Source organism: Rattus norvegicus, chromosome 4 (genome assembly GCF_021556685.1).
Source record: "Rattus norvegicus strain SHRSP/BbbUtx chromosome 4, alternate assembly SHRSP_T2T, whole genome shotgun sequence".
NCBI lineage: Eukaryota > Metazoa > Chordata > Mammalia > Rodentia > Muridae > Rattus > Rattus norvegicus.
Window position 1 is genome coordinate 21,223,151 of NC_141537.1, and position 21,114 is coordinate 21,244,264.

The 21,114-nt window shown below is 38.5% G+C and overlaps 1 protein-coding gene across 5 annotated transcripts in view; it reads right to left on the reverse strand.

The window, feature by feature from the left end:
- Positions 1–11,377: 11,377 nt before the first annotated feature.
- The window catches only part of Sema3e (semaphorin 3E), a 251,686-nt gene continuing 241,949 nt past the window's right edge, over positions 11,378–21,114 (reverse strand). For 2 of the 5 annotated variants that reach the window (XM_087656439.1, XM_087656444.1), the window contains one exon: positions 11,378–15,604. In XM_087656439.1, coding sequence (XP_087512565.1) covers positions 15,152–15,604 — 453 coding nt within the window. In that variant the 3' untranslated portion in view covers positions 11,378–15,151. 5 annotated transcript variants of the gene reach the window in all.

The following is a 21,114-nucleotide window of genomic DNA, read 5'->3' on the forward strand; positions in this document are numbered from 1 at the left end:
AGATATTTTAGAAGATTTCCCATTGCAATCACATCTTATAGGATAAAATGATATAAATGAAAAGCCTTCTAACATCATCACGACTAAATCCCCATTTTCTTATTTATTGATTTTTTGTTTGTTTTCATTGAAAATATATTAATTTCTCATACAGTACATTCTGATCACTGTTTTTCCTCCTTCTACCCCTCCCAACTCCTCCCCTCTCCATTTCCCTCTCCCCCAGATCTCATCATCCTCTGTTTCTCTTCAGAAAAATGCATTCCTCCAAGAAACAACAATGAAATATGCTTTATCCTTTGGAAGTGGGGAAGCTAAATGCTTCTTCTAGCTATCTATCACTGTGATCATTCAGTTACCCCCAGGTCTCCTTCCACACACCTTAGATTTCTTGATTCTCTTTATCTCAGCAATTGCCTCCTACAAATAGTGATGAGATGTCTAGAAAGAGGCCTTCGAGGAAAACTTTGGCAATGACTACAGGCTGCCATCTGTTCATCAAGGACCACTGATGAAAGTATGCTCCCCTGTGTGTCTGTACTTCGCCTTCTGCTGCTGTTAAATAGCTGGTAGGACTAGCATATTTTCAGACAATTGCTCCAAATATTACTTTCTTATATACTTTTGTAGAAGAATTTCCAACATATAGTCACCAACCCAATAATCTTTATTTCTGAAAGTATTTTGAGTAATATTTTGCATTATTAGATTTTGAAATAGTTTTCTAGATTAATAGGCAGGAAAACTGAAGTCTGCCCAGTCTACTAATTTTAATTTAAATTTTCATTTTTTTTTAGCCTGACTTTTGATAATTCACCAGATGATATAATAGCAGACTCAGCTGTCTCCATTGGTGGAATTCTTTTCCTCTCTGTCTCCTATATATAGATTGCATGTTGCTGTTTCTAAGCTCTGGGTGTCAGTATTGATTCAATCCCAGTGTGGAGTGTTGCCTGAGGATGAAATGTGATTGGAGTGAGGGTTTTTTTTTACCTGTTTGTATATAAAAGTAAGCATTTAAAGCACTTTCCTGAGGGAAAAATCAATGTCCAGAGTAACATAAAGTGTGGAAATTGTAACATTGCTCCCGACCTTAGCTCAACTGACTCCGTGATGGAAATACCATTCAGGCTGTAAAACTCAGCATGGTGGCATGACTGCTAAGCAAAATAAAAACAAAGACCTAATTAATCTGGGAAAGTCTCTAAATGCACTGCCCATATTTTATTTTTTGGCTTCTGTAGTTCTGCTTCTTGATAACTGTTTTTTTTTTTTTGTAAGTAAACTATGGAAACACAGAATACAGGTTTTGTGTTTAAAATCTCACCTTAAGAAATGCTGGGTCCTACAGTAGCCAGTGTAGATGCCAGATGACAATTACTTCATATTGTCTTAAACCTACGCCCAAGCAGTCTTCTCTGGTTGATAACCAACAATAGAACTCACCCAAACCTCTAAAGACATTGCTATGTCAATTAGCCCTGGAATTTTCTTCCTTTCACACCCAACCATGCATGAGACTAAATATTGTCTGCATTTTAAAAATGTCTTAAACGTGTGTCAAAATTATGTGATCATCCTCTTGACAACCAATTATTGGTTAATGGCTCATCCATTGTCTGTGTGTTCACTCATCCTTTTATCCAGCATAAGCTATATGCTCTCTGTCTTTACCTTGGACTCATGGGTAAATAAGCTGAGATCTTTACAGACTGCTACAATAAATACAAATTTTCATTGCTGTTGTACTCAAATGATTTGTTCACTCATCTAAATATCTTATGCTAAATTTAAATGGATAGGATAGGATGTTGTGTCCTGTATGTGAGAATAAAATATTTGATGCTCTGTGCTTTCTTCTCATGCTGGGTCTTCTCTTTTAAAAAGTCATTTGATATCCCCATGTTTTTGTGTTACAAGCTATAATTAGATGGAATATATAATAGACTTGTTCTTGAACTTTGGGTCAATGATTTCTTTAATAATTAATAAAAGCCAAGCAGTTCTTGCTCCAGAATGAAAATTAACCATAATCTCAGAATACTCATGTATCACTTCATGACAGTTATGGCCCAATAGATTAATTTATTCATGATATAATTAGTGATTTAGTGTCAATGATCAATGGCTTTGCTAAGTCCAGGAACAAGAGAAAACAAAGCATTATTGCTGCTGCTATGAAACTTTCCCAAAAAGTTTCAAAGCAGTGGCCACATGCAAAGCTTGAGTAGGGAGGAACTGTGGGGTCATGGTGTAGTGCAGTCTTGCTTAGGGAGAGGTGGTGTGGTGGTATGACTGGAAATAACCCTTTTACACTCATAGAGAGTGACATGATTGAAGGTGTGGCCTTGTTAGATGAAGTGTGTAATCAGGGTTGGGCTTTGAGGTTTCAGAAGCTCAACCCAGGCCCAGTGTCACTCTCTTTCCTTGCATTCTGACAATCCAGATTCAGAACTCTCTGTGACTTCTCCAGCACCATGTATGACAGCATGCTGCTGTGTTTAGCATCAGTATGATAGTGGAACAAACATTTAAATTTTAACTCAACACAATTAAATGATATATTTTTTTAATTTTTACAAATGCTTTATATGAGTTCCCATGGTCATGACATCTCTTCACAGCAATAAAACTCTAAGACAGGTGGGTAGGAAGGTTTGTGGTAAAACCTTAGGAAGAATAATGAAGCAGACAAAAGACAAAAAACTAAGGATGAGAAAGATGGCAAAGTGATTGTAGAACAGAATAAATATTGACATAAGCTAAATATTATTAAATCAGGAAAAAAAGATAAAAGCAAGTTTAGGGGTTTGAGCTTTATATCCACAGCATTGGAGCTATTTCATAGGCTCAGGGGGAGGTGAGACAGGATCCAGTTCATGCTCTAAAATAATGATTTCTGCTATGGGTATAGAATGAATAAGACAAAACTGAAGAGGGGAGCTGTGACAGAAATCCAGGAAGGGGTGCTCTAATAGAAAACAACACGGGTGACACACAGGATTTCTGAGATTCCCTGTTCTTTTGTGCAAATGTCCATGTGTAACTTCTATCCTACAATTTGGAATCTATAAATAACATCAGTTTCCTCATTCCATACATCATCGGGTACCTAAAGATAACTATGTCAAAGGGGTTTCAATTTATTTTAGAAGAAATAAATGTAGCATGTTTGCAAAATATACATAGCCTGGCTAAAAGGTACTTATAAAATATTTATTTTTTGACTGTTGCTGATGTTTTGTTATTTACTCCCCAATTCTACCTTAACTTTACCCACTCTTAAGTTTTTCAAGAAATATTCTATGAAGTTGTGGGGACTTGCCTATAGTCTGGTACTTGAGACTTACCTATAATCTTAGAACTTGAAAGGAAGAGGTAAGAGAATCAGATGTTCAAGAGAGAATGCATTCCAATTCCAGAAGAACTCTACCTCTCCATGTACAGGATGCACCAGTGAGAAGGAGAGGTGAATGACCCTGTGGTGGTTTGAATATGCTTGGGTCATAAGGAGTGGTACTGTTAGTAGGTGTGGTCTTGTAAGAGGAAGTGTGTCAATGTTGGGGTAGGCTTTAGATGTCTCCTCATATGCCCATGTTTTACCCATTGTAGAAGAGAGCTTCTCCTAGCTGCCTGAGGATGCCAGTCTCTGCTGGTTGCCTTCAAATCAAGTTGCAGAACTCTCAGCTCCTCCTCCAGCACCATGTCTGCCTGTATGTCATCATGCTTCCGATTGTAATAATGAACTAAACCTCTGAAACTGTAAACCAGACCCAATTAAATGTACACCCCTTTAAGAGTTGCACTGGTCCTCGTGTCTCTTTATGGAAAACCTATGCCAGCTGAACTGCTCCACTCTCTAATCTTGGTTCCCATAGACCCATTTTACCCCCTCCTCACACCTTTCCCTTTTCCTTCCCGCACAGCCATACCCCTGCTTCTGATTCCAACAGACATTAGCTACTTAGGTGCAGGCCACACCGTTCAGAAGAACAGACACCCCTGCTGCAACAAAGGCCACGCTAGTTGCTAGAATTCAAGTCCCCAAGCTGGTTAGAGACTCCTAGGTGGATCAGAGATCAAGAAAACCACCAGAAATCCAGACCACATTGAACAGAAGACCAAAAATGGAATAGAAAAGAAAGAACAAAACACCCACCCAACAAACACAAACTCAGAAATCAACATCTAGACCTATAATCACCCCAAACTCAAATGCCTAAACACCAGTGTAAGAACACAATCAACAATAGCCAGGGCAGTATCACACCACCAGAGCTCAGCTATTCTTTAACAGCAAGATATGAATATTTCAATGCATCTGAAGCACAAGAAAGTGATCTTAAAAAAGAACCTGATGAAGATAATAGGGTTCCTTAAATTGGAAATTTTTAAAAATACTCTTAAAGAAATTGGAGAAAAGACAAAGAATTGGAGGAAACTAATAAATCACTTAAAGGAGCCAAGAAAAATCAAACAAGTGAAGAAAATTGCCAAAGATCTAAAAATAGAAATAAAGCAATAAAGAAAATACAAACAGGGAATTCTGAAAATGGAAAATCTAGGTAAGTAAACAGGAATTACAGATGCAGCTATCACCAGCTGAATATAGACCTGGAAGTAAGAATTCTAGGGGTTGAATATAGGATAGAAGAAATAGATTCACTGGTCAAAGAAAATGTTAAATTTAAAAAATTCCTAATATGAAACATTAAGGAAATCTGTTACACTATGTAAAATACCAAGTCTAAGAATAATAGGAATAGAAGGAGAAGAATTCCAACTCAAACAAACACAAAACATGTTTAACAAAACCATAGAAGAAAATTTTCCTAACCTAAGGAAAATTTCCCTTATAAGAAGGATATGCTTATAATGGTTCAAGTAGCTTATAGAACACCAAATAGATTAGACCATAAAGGAAAAGTCCCATGCCACACAATAATCAAAACACTAAACATACAGAAGAAAGAAAGAATATTAAAAGCTGCAAGGGAAAAGTCAAGTAAAATATAAAGGCAGAATTAGAAATATTAGAATTACACTTGATTTTTCAATGGAGACTCTAAATGCAAGAGGATTTGAAGAGTTGTATCTTGCAGACACTAAAAGACTACTATTACTATACCTAGCAGTCATACTATACCTACAAACACTTTCAATCACCATAGATGAAAAAAGAAAAATATTTCATGCCAAAACTCAAATTAAATAATATTATATCCCAACCATACAGAAACTATTAGAAGGAAAACTCCAACCCAAGAATTGTAACTACTCCCACAAAATCGCAGACAATAAGTAATTTCAAACCAGCAAGTCCCAAAGAAGGAAAACACACACACACACATACACACACCAAAACTGCCACATAAAAAATAGCATTAGGAGTTAACAATCATTGTTTATCAATATATCTCAATATCATTGGACTCACCCACCCCCAAAGCAAGGACACCAACATTTGTAAGAGAAAAATTATTAAAACTGAAATCATACATTAAATCTCACACATTAATTCTGGAAGACTTTAGTACCTCAATATAATCAATGGACAGGTCATTCAGACAAAAACTAAACAGAGAAATAATGGAGCTAACAGATATTATGCATGAAATGGACCTAACCCAAACACAAAATGAATATGCCTTCTTCTTAGCACCTCAAAAAACACTCTCAAAAATTGACCACATATTTGATCACAAACCAAGTCTCTACAGATCCAAGAAAACTAGAACAGCCCCCTGAATCCTATTAGTTCATGATAGAATACTGTTGTATTTGAACAACAGAACCAACTGAAAGCCTACAAACTCATGGAAACTGAACAGCTCTATACTCAATGATCACTTGGTCAAGGAAGAAATAAAGAAAGAAATTGAAGATCTCTTACAATTCAATAAAATGAATTCACAACATACCCACACTTATGGGACACAATAAAAGCAGTGCTAAAAGGAAAGTTCAAGTGTCATCATAAAGAAATTAGTAGTATCCCATACAAGCAATAAAGCAGCACAACTGAAAGATCTAGGACAAAAACGAGCAAACATACCCAAGAGGCAAAAAAAAATCACTCAGGGCTGAAATCTACAAAATAAAAATAAAGAAAACAATACAAAGACTCAGTGAAACAAAGAGTTGGTTCTTTGAGAAAATCAATATGATAGACAAACTCTTAGCCAAAGTAATTAAAAGACACAATATTCAATTAACAAAACCAGAAATGAAAAGTGGGACATAACAAAAAAACATCAAGGAAATTGGGGGAATCATTATACCATATTTCAAAAGTCTCTAATCGGGTTGGGGATTTAGCTCAGTGGTAGAGCGGTTGCCTAGCAAGCACAAGGCCCTGGGTTCGGTCCCCAGCTCTGAAAAAAAGAAAAAAAAAGTCTCTATTCCACAATATTGGCATAAAATGGAAACTTTTCTTAATGGATACCATTTGCCAAAGTAAAATCAAAATCACATAAGCAATATAAATAGACTTATCAATCCCTAAGAAAATAGAAGCAATCACCAACAGCCTCACAAAGGAACAAAGGCTAGGGTCAGATGGTTTTAGTGCAGAATTTCAAAGAAGACCTAATACCAATACTCTTCAAAGTATTCCACAAAATAGAAACAGAAAAAAACATACCTAAGGAATACTCCATTCTACCACAAAGACAATCAATTATGTTTAAAGCACCTTTCTTCAAAATAGCCAGAAACTGGAAACAACCTAGTTGTCCCTCACCCAAAGAATGGATAAAGAAAATGTGGTACATTTACACAATGGAGTATTGCTCAGATGTTAAAACAGTGACATAAAATTTTCAGGAAAATTGATAAAGCTAGAAAAATCACTCTGAGATAACCCAGACACAGAAAGTTTATGCTATGTACTCACTTATAAGTGGATATCAGGCATAAAGTAAAACACATTAGTTAATGATAGCGTCCACAGATCTGGAGAGGCAAAGCAGCAAAGAGGGCTTAAAGGGGACTCAAGGATTTTGGGGGGAAAGGAAAGTAGAACAGATTTTGAAGGTGGACTGGAACCAGTGGGGTTGGGAACAGGAGAGATCAGGTATAGGGGGAGAGAAAATACTTGGAGAAATGACTGGAATTGGGGGATATTTGAGGGGTAAGGTGGAAACTTAGTGCAATAGAAAATCTATTGGAGTCTATGAGAGTAGTCCTAGCAAAGACTCCTTGTAATGGGGAACACACGGACTGAATTGGCCATCTTTTATAACCAGACAAGGCCCTTAAATGAAGGGATTGCTGCACCAATGCAACCACAAACCTTTGATCTACTTTATCCTGCCTGCAGAGTATGATACAACTGGAGCCTAACAGAATTTTTACCAGAGACCACAGAGACTTAATCCAAATATTAGGTGAAGCTCTGGGAATCCTGCTGAGGAGGAGGGAGCATTGGAGAAACCAGAAGAGTCATGGACTGAAGTGGAAACTTCAGGTTTATTTGGAAAATCAGTTAAGTCAAATGATGTTTTGCTGAAGCAGACACAGATGAAAGGATGTATTGCTATAGCTGACTTGTGAAAAGATTCATAATGAAGGAATATAAATAGTATCCCCACAGACAGTGGGAGCTCCAGGATTGGTTTGCTTTGTTCTACTTCACTATTCTTCACTAAGACACACATGTTTTGGTTCACTTTACATTGCCTTGCTGAGCTCTGCTCATGGTGATACCATTGGGAGAAACCAAAGAACTGCTCATAAGTCTCCTGAAGCTTCTTTCAATGTCTGCAGCCTAGCCTCAGTAGGGTTGGCAAGCCTGGTTTCTTCAGGATTGAATTGCAGCTACTGGTTAGTGCATGGTGTTTGCCTGCCAAGAAGACTGGACTGAAGCGGCTGGCTCACATTAGGTATTTGCTGTGGGTCTGAACTGCTGATATCCTTACAAAGGAGATTGAACTCACCCCTGATGAGCTATTTCTAAACAGGTCTAATTCCCCCATGTCCTAATAACTTTTCTCTTCCATTGCCTCTGCTGGGCTAGAGAAGAGATTGAATGCTTATTAAAGTAGGTTGGAAAATATTTGTGCCTATAATGGACACAAAAAGAACAAGATGAATATAGTCAACCAATGGGCACTCATGGGAACTTGCAGAGACCAGGGAAGCCTAAAAATTCTAGAGGACCTAGGTGCTCTGAGTGTATTATGTGGATAACTCACTTGGTTTTCGTGTGGAAATTCTAAGAGTGGGAGCAGGGAATCCCTTTCTTCCCACTATAGTGCCTTGTGCAGCCTTGATGTTATAATATGTACCTGGTTTTATTGTGGTTCACTATGGCGTGTTTGTTTGACGTCCCTGCGAGGCCTACTCTTTTCTGAGGGATAGGGGGTGGATCTGGAGGAGAAGGGAGTCAGGACATGGTGAGGGGAGAGAGGGGAACCATGGTTTGGATATAATATTTGATGGAAGAGTAAAAGAGAGTACATGAAGACTTTAAAACTAGTCTGGTCTCCTGTCCCCACTACCTAGGATGGTGATACCAAAACATTCACATTTATTTTAAAAAGATTGTCTCTTGTTCAGACCACTGTTGAAAATTATACAATGGTTGTATAAGTGCTGTGGTCTAACTCTATGGTCTCCATTATACATTTTTATTTCATGTGACTGTTTCAAAGGCAATGCCATGCAATTTTGAAGACGATGGCTTTACAATTTGAATTAAGTAATGTAGTGTTTTCTGCTTCCTACTTTTTGCTTTAAGATGGTTTTAGCCACCAGGGATATGATGATTATATTTGTTTCTTGTGGACAGGATCTAGAGCTGTCTTGGAGAAAAGACTCCTAGCGTAGCTGTGAGAAGATATTTAGATTAGATAAGCCAAATGTGAGGATGATTTTAGACGTACATTGAGCTTGCACCTTATCTGGCATGGTGCAGGACACAACACAAATCTGCCCTGCTGGGTTGCAGGACTCAGTTTAGTGGTAGGACACTTATGGAATCCTTTCACTGAGGACTGGCCTAGGGATACAGTATTGCAGAAGGTTGGATGACAGTTAATGACGAAAGCACCTTGTCTAAAATGTGATGTGAGACTGAGCCACAACTGAATCTCACAGCCATAGAAGTGTGCCCTACCTTGGAAGAAGGATGGTTATGTGACTGGCTCCTCCAAGGCTAGAGTTGACTTGGTTGAAACTCAGGTAAGTCTTCTTTGTTCACAGCTCTTCTAATTTCAGTGTAGTTCTAAAGAATATGTCTGTGAATTTTGGTCTAGAAACCAGACCCTGTAGTTTCTACTGAATACTAGGTCTCAATTGCCTGCTATTCCAGGCCAAAGGCTCAAAGACAAATATGTGCCTGGTTTCATATTGCGCTACCCAGAAAATGGGAGTCCTGCCTTCCTGTTTTGCAGACGGGAGGGGAGACAGTAAAAGCCACTGAAGGCATATTATCTGTCTGTGGTGTGTGTGTGGGGGGGGACGGAGGGAGGGAGGGAGGGAGGGAGGGAGGGGGAGAGAGAGAGAGAGAGAGAGAGAGAGAGAGAGAGAGAGAGATCCTGATTGCTGTTTCCTCTCCCTTCACTCCAACAATCCCTGTCCTCACCTGCCCTGTCCCTAGATTCATGTCACTCTTCTTGTTCCCCCCCCAAAAAAAATGCCTCCCAGGGATATCCACCAAACATGCCCTAACAAGTTACAATTTGACTAGGTATAAACCCTCATATCAAGGATACATATCAAAGCAGGTGAAAGAGTCAGAGACACTCCCCTATTTCTATTGGGAAGTCCTCCAAGAACACTAAGTTCCATAGGTATTGAATTCGCTTTACGTACAGTGAGAGATTATGGGGAGATCCCAGACTGGACCTTGCTCTTCTTCTGACATTATTATTCTGACTCCAGAAGATTGATGAGTCTAAGCTTGTCTAAGGCTCTGAATTAGATCCCGTAGATCAGAAGCAAAACTAACAAAAACATTTGTTTAAACAAAACCTCTTGTTTAATTAACATAAGATTTCCCTTTTACTAAAGACATTATACACATTAAGCAGTTTAGATGGTCTCATCAAGTGCTACACAGAAAATGGGTCCTATATAGTAGGCCTTGAATGACACACAGAAAAATGAAAGCTTCAAGTGTAGACCTTAAATACAAAGTCCACAAGCAACGGGACTCATGTTGAAGATTCCTCAAGATTGGTTAACTGTCTAGAATGTCTATGATGGTGGAGAATGAAAATGTTGCAGGCTGAAACCAAGTTACTTTGGGCTATCTTTAGCTCTTTGACAGTTAGCTAATCCTTGGTTGTGTATCTGACTCACATCTTTGTGGCTATCAGGTAAATTCTTTTGGAGTATATTAATAGACTGCTACTTATGACCCAGCTAAAATGAATGCCATCAGCACATATCCGAAATGTACACCTCATGCATCCTCACTTGTCTGTAGTTTGCCAGCCAGTTCTTTCTACCAATGCATTTGAAGAAGGCTTGATTCATTGCTTTCCTACTTTAAAAACTGTGAATCTGTTACTATATTGGAACACGGTACTTGTAGCAACCTAAATCCTGTTCCAAGTCAGTGGTCACTCATATCTGGTTCCAGGACGAACTTTCCTCTTCTCTTAGAGATGGTAGCTCTGTGTTTACATACTCAAGTTATACCCTTATATCATGGTAGAACCACAATGAGTTTTCCACTAGTCTTGAATTTGGCACCAAATTCTTTTTTAAACATTGTACATTCCAATAGCATAAAATTTGACCACCAAAAAAAAAAAACCCTCTCAAATAGAGATTCTTTTAATGTGAAACTTCATTTAAACAATCTCTTCCTACTATGAAAATGTACTGGAGAGGACAGAAGTTTGGGTACATTAAGAGAGAACTTGAGGCTTGTAACAATCTCCTGCCCCTGCCCCCAACTCACGAATAGTTGCTATTTGTGGGCATGCTCATTTCCCAACTCCTGTCTAGAGAAGAGACTGCTGAAAGGTTTATTCCTTCCCCTCTGGTGTTTCTTGAAAACTAGCATGGCTTAAATAAACTCCCCTGCTATTAAGGGAGATTAATGATATTTTTCCTTCTTGGAAAAAATTGACAACGGTTTCTCTCAGAAAGAACATTGAATTTTTCTCTAAGTTAAAAAAAAAAAGTCCTTCAGCTGGGCACCAGAGCTCACATCAGGCTGGATGTAGGAAATAAGTTCATGTGGGAAGGAGGGAAAGGGATAGAAGATATAGGTGATGGCAGGAGGGAGTGAGGAAAGGAAGAACGGAGGGAAGCAGGTCGGCAGGGATGGAAGAAAAAGGGAAGAAGGGATAGTAAGATGGAGGAAGGCAGAGAGGATCGAAGAAAGAGGGCAGAAAATAATTCTCAGATAGATAGCACTTAATGCTTTGGAGAATATTTATTTCTTTTTCTTCTAAGCCAAAATGAAATAGAAATTCCATTTAATAATACAGACTTTGTGTAGTATTGGGTGGAGGCTCTACATGATAGTCAAGGAGACACAGTCACTGGTCCCCTGTAACCTATTACCAGTTGAGAATGAGTCTCGGAGCTTATCATCAGTGGAAAGAAACAATATGGCACATGCTTTACAGACGCTGCAAAAGCGACAAAAGATACCATAGAGACAAAGACACTCTGGCATTGTGCTCTCACTCAGAGCTAAACTATTTTATGTATAATGAAAGCCAATGTAGGAAGCTGTTCTTCCAAGACAACTGGGCGAAAAACCAGCGGTTAAAATAATGATGCAACAAGCAAAAGAGAGTTCATAAGGAATATGGAAATTATATCTGATCCGAATCAGCAATCGTTGGCCTGGAAAATGAGCAGAGTATTTCTAAGAAACCAGCGACCAGTTTTCGTCACAAGAGTGTTGACATTTACCTGGGATATAAAATACCTATATAGCATTCAGTACTCCATACGCTTGACAGGCTAAAGATTTCATTTTAAAGGACAATAACTGCTGTTTCTCTCATGCTTCAGACTAACATCCAGAATGATTTGTTATATTGTACAAATTTTACAAATATTCATAATTACTATGAAGATTTACAAAACCCTACACCCCACAACAATTGCTAGATACTCAGTAAGATGTCCTACTGATTTAGTCAACTGTGGAGAGGAAGACACTTAGCATAATGTTCCCCAGGTACTATGTGCATCGAAATTCACAAAACAAGTGTAGACTTCTCATCCCTGCTCTGGATTTGTTAGGATTTATTTCTGCTGTCTTTCCGGTTTCTCAACCTTGAAAATTTCTCTCCACAACATTCAGCATCTGACACAAAAGAAGAAAGATAGCATTGCAGGATGTTCGACATGGGGAAGACTTCTGAAATCCCGACATCTTTTAAAGTGTGGTGTTCCTCGTGTGTCTGGATCTGTAGCTAAGTAGGTCACATTATGTTGAAGGAGAGGCTACTTGTTTTAGATGATACCATGGGCCTGAGAAGCAGGAGACTGGTCATACAGGAGGGCCCCTTTGGAACAAGGATGGGAGGCTAGGGTCTTGGGTCAGTCTTGTATTTTGAGGACATGTTTTGTTTGCTCAGGTCAGATCTGGGTGTCTCAAGGTGAGCTGTCATCTTCTTTGACAGAGCCCCAGACACTCTGCCTGAGTTCACGGGGGAGTTAACATTGCTTCTTTCAAAGGAATTCTTTTCAAAGGAAAGTCTATTTGAATTCTAACCCCAGGCCCAACTGAAGACTAGTGACACTTACGTAGCAGGCTTCCGATTTTCAAAAGTTATTAGATTTTGTATGCAGTTGGTTTGAACTTTTCAAAAGCTTAGTGATGCACATCTCATACTACTCGGAGGCAATGCATGCAAGGAGGGTCACAGAAGAGAGGGACAGTTATATCCTTGGAAACTGCACGCGCTCTCCCCCTGTCTCTGCCTCTATGTCTTTGTGTCTCTGTGTCTACCTCTCCGTGTCCATCCCTTGTTGTCTTACAATAAAGAGGTGTGCAGGAGGATGTATAATACATGACTATATGTACATATAAATACATATTTATATATAATTTAGTACTCCCCCTAAATTTCCACCTAAAAATTTTATCACATTTCATTTAAATCAATATATTTCTTCCTGATTAATGTGTGAGTTTTGGTTCAATAGTCTTCATCTTCATTTGCTGATTAAATGGTAAAAAAAAAAAAAAAAAAAAAAAAAAAAAAAAAAAAACAACTTTACATTCTGCTTAGCTCACGGCAAGATCATTTTCTTCTTTAGTTGCCTGTCAGTAAATTAAGGTTAAAATGCATTCATGGATTTCTGTTTCTTTTTACTTTTTTATTTTTACTTTACTTATTAAGAGAAAATCTTCCCCTTCCCTGTGATTTTCTAAGTGGAAGGGTCATTTCAAAACTTCTCCACAGATTTGTCCGTTCCCTTGGAATATTCCAGACATACACTTTCCTTAGGAACTAGTGAGGTGTGTTTATGGTTTTAATTTTCCAGTTTGCCCTCGCCCCCTTTGTGTTCATGAGCTACAGTATTTTAAAAGCGTTGAATGCTCCGTTTTGCCAATTCCTATTGGTCCCAGTGGTCTCTATGCAATGACATGTGACCTTTCAGAGCGTGTTAAATTTCTCTGTATTTATATTTGTTAGATGTTTTAGAAATTCTGAACTTAAAAACTTCTATGGGATACTTATGTGGTCTTTCATCCTAGAGTGATAAAGAAATCCCTCTGAGGTTCCCAACACTTTATATTCTTGATTATGCAGCAGGTATCCACCAGTAGAGAAAGCTGCCATAAAGAGTTGTTACATTCACGTCTAAGTCTTCAAGTTTGTCATGCACACACCACGTGCTTCACTCTTACCAAACTAAAAAGTTTCATAAAGCTCATACTTTTTTAGAAAGGATAACTGATAACTTTTCAAAGTACAAAGAGGAAAGATCTCAAGAAATGAACATTCTGAAAAATATAAATTTTGGAAATATGTAGAAGACCAAGATAATGGTTCTCTGAAGACATCAGCAGTAACATGAACCCTCAAAGCAAATATAAAATAGAAAGGTTTCACGTGTGAGAGAGAATGCTTTGAAAGTTTCTTTACAGGTAAAACATACTTCCAGAATATCTTCTTGTCTCAGGGAAGGACTGAAAGTTTACTTTTTACTATTTCAGAGCTCAAATGCAGTTAATATCTCCATTGTGTTGTGAAGTTATCAATTATCCACAAGCACGCTGTTTCCATATTAAATTATGATTTACAATTAAATTTTTAATCTTGTCTTCAGAAAAAGGAACTAGATTCATCTACTCATAAATTTTGTTTTTCAAATCTTTGCAGGAAAACAGTACCGACAGAGACGATGCCCTCTTCGACCACAAGAGGGCAGCACAGACCGTTTAAACAGAATTCTTTCATGGTTTGAAAACATTTAAAAATATCTTTCTGAGAGATTATCTTCCTTCCTTCCACACCAAGGTGAAATTTAAAGGATATGTCTTGTTTATAAAACAGAAATATTTTTAATATAGTTTAGTGAGTGTTCCATGAAGAGAACAAGCCTAAGAACGGATGGACCGAGGTTTCTTTTACAGTTTATAGCAACCACAACACAGCTACTTAAAATTTATGGCTTAAAAAAAAAAAAAAGAAAACAGCAACCGACCAAAAAGTTCACATGGTAATCCTACAGTATCTGATATTCTGTACATTTTACCTCATGCTTGCAAAGTGAAAAAAACAAAAACAAAAACAAAAAAAAACAAAAACAAAAACAAAAATCTAACAATAACAAAAGACTCCAGAAAGATCAGAGCTGATTTAGTTTTACATTTTTCTCGATTATGAAAACCTATAACCTTTGCTTAACATTATAGTTATAATACATATCCCAGTGGCAAAATAATTTCCCTGAAAAGCAAGCTCAAAGTTACAGCCCGGATCATGTTGATAAATACAATGTGAAGCCTTTTAAGCAAGACACTGGTTTAAGTACTAGTACTGTGAGAGGTTTGCACAGTCAAATGAGTATGCGGAATAACTTAAAACACCTTTCTCGCCTCTCAGTACGACAGAATGCTCTTTGAAGTAATAGAAACACTTTGCATGCTTTCAGTCTTCCCCCCCCCCCTTTACAAAAATGTTTCCATTCTAGGTTCCTCGGCAGCCAGCAGAGGGCGCCCTCAAGAGACCAGCGTGTGCCTGGGCAGGCGGAAATGCTCAGCTTTGGAGCGAAGCCTCTTTTCCTGGGGGTTGGCATACTTCCACTTGGAGGGAGACATTTTCAGCTTTTTCCTCTTCTTATCTGTACACCACACCTTTTCGCAGTATTCTTCCACTCTCTGGAAGTTGCTGTAGCCAATCAGCTGCAAGAATTCCTTGTACCAGGGTTTTGTCCCCTGAGACATACCAGTTAAGGGAGGGCAGGGCATCTTGTGATGTTTTTCCTCTTCGCGGTCCTTATGAAACATCCCCTCCACTTTATGCTCTTCGACCACCTCCAAGGTGATTTTGCGCACAGTGTGGACGAAGCTATGTTCTACCGTTTGGCAAAAGTAGGTCCCTGCATCCGACTTGCGGACTCTGAGGAAGAGCAAGCCCAAGTCCATCTTAACAACTCTGTCATCCGTCTTTACCTGAAAAACCCAAATCAAGCAAACAAGTAAGTAAATAGCAATGAGTATAGTCCAGAAAACATTAACCTGGTTTTTTTCCCATTACACATTCCTGATCACACCATACAATTATGGTGGTCCACAAACGTGCCAAGTAATTAAATGAACCCTGCACTTACTTAAATTGGAAGCCACATTTATCAATAATAGTGAGGTCATTTCCCACCAATACATTAAGGAGCCAAACACATGCGCAAGAGAGAGCTTTCTCCCTAACGAATCTCATTAAAGAGGAGAAAAAACAATCTATATCAGCAGAGCAGTTAACAATAAAGCGGAGTGAAGATTCGCTATATAAACAACAGGGCTGTTTAAATGATGGGACTCTTTCATTGACTGACTCCTGTAAACCACCCACAAAAACATTTCAGCAAGCATCAAAATATCCTTGTTCAGACTTTATTAACAACTTCTGAAGGCAAACAAATGAAATCAAAGTTCCACTGGAAAGGAACCTACAGTTTAGGGCAAGTTTTATGATATGATTGATGATCACATAACTCCCATGTCTGCTTTGGACATAATTACCTCTTATAAATAGATACATAAAATTCAGAGAAGAAAGCCATATGAAGGCTTTCGATGGGTGGGTCCTACTGTGTCTTCAATACCTGTATATGATTTAATATTGGGCAGAATTTCAAATACAGGTATGGCTATTAATTTGGTGACTGGTGGCCTTTATGTTTATTTTCTGACTTACTTTTCTTCATGAAAGAGGGAATAATGTAGAGACTAGAAAGTCTGCTGTGAAGGCTGTATGCTCTGTACAGCGCTGTCCATCGCCACCTCTACCTTGCTTGGATAGATGGTGCTCGGTAAGGCAAATGTGTTTTTGTGGTTTTTGTGATTTTATGATCAATGGTAGATTGGCAATCCAGACCACACTGGGAGGGTACTCTGGGGTAATACCAAACAAAAAGCTGCTGTCGCCATTGCAGAGACTACAAAATCAGGACTAGGCCTGATTACACCAGACTGAAAACTGGACCTTTCACATAAAGACAACATGGTGTTGGTCCTGTAATTAGAGACTCCATCCTTCATACCTATGGAAATATTAATTTGTGAGACTTTCAATTGGAATATGTTTCTAGTTCCACAGGATGAATTAGAAGCTTGAGAGTGTAACAGTTGAGACAAAAGGAGCTCCAAATACACTACACTCTTCATTCCTGATTCTCTTCAAGCCGAAGGCATCTTCTCTGCATATGAGCAGATGGTTTTTGGTAATAGCTGGTGATACGAATATTGTGGACACCACCCCAGCCTACTGACCTCTTTTCTAAAGTTATTTTTAAATTAGCATTGAGATGGGAATTTAATATCTAGAAGCTATTTTTTAAACTACAAAGTAAATAACTCGATACTAAACATCCAACAGACAGCCAATGAGCTCTCAAGAGGCTTGTGTTGCGATCTCGTTCCTTCTATGCTAGACTTTGATACAGCCTGAGTTCACTGTGAATCTTCCCCTTAACTCCACATCTGTTTCAACCTGTGTCTGCAGCACCATTGATGATACCAATTCAAAGGCAGCCTCCACTGGTTTTAAAACCTTGCATTTGCTGATGTGCCTTTCTCCTCTGGCATTTGCATGTTGCGTGTGCTCATGAGTGGGTGTTACCTGTGCCATTACCCTGCCCTGATTCTTTTTTTTTTTTTTTTTTTTTTTTTTTTTTTTTTTTTTTTTGGAGCTTGGGACCGCACCCAGGGCCTTGCGCTTGCTAGGCAAGCGCTCTACCACTGAGCTAAATCCCCAACCCCAATGAATGATTCTTTTCCTTAGTTCTTTGTTTTATCATCAGATCTCCTAGTCTTCCAAAAATAAATTCCATGTATTGTGACCTTTCTATTTCTTTGTTTCAACCAGTTTCCCTAAAATGTCACACATTATACAGACAGTCCACTGCCTTTATGTTAATTTAAATAATACTAAGATTTATACCGGTCTTTAGCAACTATGATATACTAATCTTCCACTGAAACTACCCCTTCCGTTTGCCACTTCCCAATTCTAAAAATTATATAATCATTCCAGGACTCGCAAACTCTATCAATGAATACTTATATTTATCTCTCTGCCTTCTATCTGTCTATCTATCTATCTATCTATCTATCTATCTATCTATCTATCTATCTATCTCCTATCTATGTGTCTATCCTCATAGACAACTTGTAACAAATCCATATGAACATTTCTTCAGTGGTGACCAGAAAAAGATGCTTTGTCCTCATTGGTTTTTATGCCAGTGTTAGACTCCACACTGCTCTGTCTCATTTGGTCTCACAGCAGACTTCCCGAACCTTCCTTCTGTCCATTCTTTCCATCAGATCCTCCTTAGCAGTGTTGGAGGAACTCTGCTCTCTTCACTGACTGGGAGGATTTTCGATGTCTGCTGATGAATGGCATGATGTAGCCCTGAGAAACGGCTATATACTGCATATATCCTCGTCCAGTCACATGACATTTCTCCTTCCTTTCGATCTTTGTACCTCCTCACCTCCTCTCTACATGTGCACATGCAATGTTGCACATACATGTATCACAGAGGTTTTCCCTGGCATCCTTCATCTTTTCTTTAACAAACTAATAAGGACCTACGCTTCTTCAGAGCATTTGCTTGTCCATGAAGATGTGAGTCGCTCAGGTGACCAGCATGACAAGCTGTTTCCCACAGCAGGGAGCCAAAGTGATCATTTCTGAGGTTAGCGACTTTCCCACGAGTATGTTTTAAGTCACTGTGTTTGTTATCCCAAGGCCAATACTTACTTAAAAACTGTATTTCTTATCATATGGAAGATGGAGCACGGTATTAATATTTGTGTTTACCATAAAATGTGAACCATTTTCAAAACTTAAGTGTTTCCCAGATGTAAGAAAAGTAAAGATGGGTTCATCACACCGATGGTATGTCCCAATCAAATGAGCCCAAACAGCATCCCTATGTAGTACAATGTAGAAAAAGGAAGCATTTGAAATAAGTGTTGGAATATGAAATTACATGACATACAGTGCAGTAGGAAGAAAGTTTTACACACACACACACACACACACACACACACATTATAGTTATTGTTCCATATTATCTTATGGAGACAATCATTTCCATGAAAAAAAATCATCATACTAAATAATTTTAAGGGTATGCAGACTTTTAAATTCCTTGTTTGCAAAAATTTTCAACAATATAAGAATGTTTTATTTCAAATATTGAAAGATCAATACAACAAGAATACAAAGCATTCATTTCTCCATTCTTCTAAATATATAATAAACCCTTTAAGATGTGTCAGAGTTCAAGCAGACATTACATCTTTGAGAGCAGGTGACGGGGACATCCAGAATACTTAAAGAATCAAATATTTCTTTCCCTAATTCTGTCTGCTTTCATTCCTGGTACTGCCACCATGTTTTCTCTTCTAGCCTATGTACATACATATGTTCATATATATGTATATATGTGTGTATGTATTATTGTGTGTGTGCATGTGCACACACACACAGAGCACATGTGCCATGGTCTGCATGTGGAAATGAGAGGACAGCTTGTAAGAGGTCTCCTTCCACTAGGTGGGTCCCATAAGCAACCTCATCCTTGACAACAAGCATGTTTACCCACTGGGCCAGTTCACACACCAGCAAGATGATTTCGTAGGAGCAAAGCATTCCCAACATTCTTTCATCTGTTTTGTTTTTTTTTTCTTTTCTTTTTGGGTATTTTTTAATTTACATTTCAAATGTTATCCCCTTTCCTGGTTTCCCCTCCAGAAACACCACATCCTAGTCCCCATCTTCCTGCTTCTATAAGGGTCCTCCCCATACATACCCACTCCCCCCCCACCTTCCCGCCCTGGCATTCCCCTACACTGGAGCATTGAGCCTTCAGAGGCCCAAGGGCCTCTCCTCCCACTGATGCCCAACAAGGCCATCCTCTGCTACATATGCGGATGGAGCCATGGGTCTGTCCATGTGTACTCTTCGGTTGGTGGTTTTGTGTGTGTGTGTGTGTGTGTGTGTGTGTGTGTGTGTGTGTGTTTCTTTTCTTCAGTGAAATCTTTTCTAGTGTATGCTAGCTCATTTACATTTTAGGCCTCGGTTTAAATTTCATTTGCTTTATAATACCTCCCTTACAGCTCATAAGAATCTTTCATGTCATTTTACAACTCACCATCACTGGTGTTCGTAACGCATAAGATATTTAACATATTCTTTAAGTCATTTTCTTTTCAAAACAATGTTCCTCTCTTTAATCATGTGACAAGGTCATGAAGGGAACTGGTGTTCTTATTTTTCATGAGTCATTACACAACAAGTGCTGGGCTCAGAATACAGTGTAAACAAAATGTATCAATTTGCCCTTGGGTGCTGTATGTCCGTGAAAATGGATCTAACACTCATATTTCCTAGAACTCCCTAATAGTGATCTGAATAGCAAGGAAGACAGCATGATTCTGGTAACAGCCCATGACTCAGGAAAGACAGTTGCAGCACACATAAGTAAGGACGGTCTAGGGCATTGGCTTCACTAGAAAAAACATGCACCTACAAACACCTACAGTGAGTATCATCTTCTGTCTCCCTCCTGTCTCCTGTTAGAGTGAATAGCACATGAAAAACTCACCTTGCACCTAGTCAGACACTTAATGAAAAATAGATGAGCTCTAAGCCTGTGTTCAGTGAAATTAGGGGTATGTTTGATGTCTGATATCATAAGGTAATATTTCATCCATAACTACATGTTGAAGTTTGAGAAGCAAGTCACTGTAGGCATATAAAGCCCAGACCATATCAGAGAAACACGACAGTTACCATGGGAATTGTTTTACGTTGGTTATTTGCACAACAAAAATGATGTTATTCTCGTAAATTTTTTTTTGCCCTTCTTGGTTACAGAGAATTCACATTTTCCCCCCAGGAATAAGTGCTATTACAATTCCCAGTGTCCACTGTGTAAGTTACATAGCCTTAAAAGTTGAATGTGCCTTCTGCGGTTAATGGATACCTAAAAATAAATACGACTTAGAAATTTGCACTTGCATTCCTTCTGTGATTTAATTCTTCTGCTTTCGCTAACTTAGTCATACCCATCATCAAATCTTGATTACAGCATTGTTTTCACACAGCTGTGATTGTCCTCTATCTGCAGTCCAGATTTCTGTGGTCAAGAAGATGGCACAATAATACATCATTCTATCAAATATTCTTCTGGGCAATCTATATGAACACAGCATTTCTTACTAAAAATGGTTTTAATATTCTTTACTACAAATATTGATTCAGGATGTGCCATTATATCAAATAAAAACATAACTGCATCAGGAGCTGTGCACATCTGGGAGCTGGTCAGAAGAAAGCAGTGGCTCCCATGTGTACAAGCCACGTGGTTCCATGTCTTGCAATGGAAAGAGGCAGACATAGACCTTAAATTGGATCAACACAGAATACATTATAACCAAGTAACAAAATC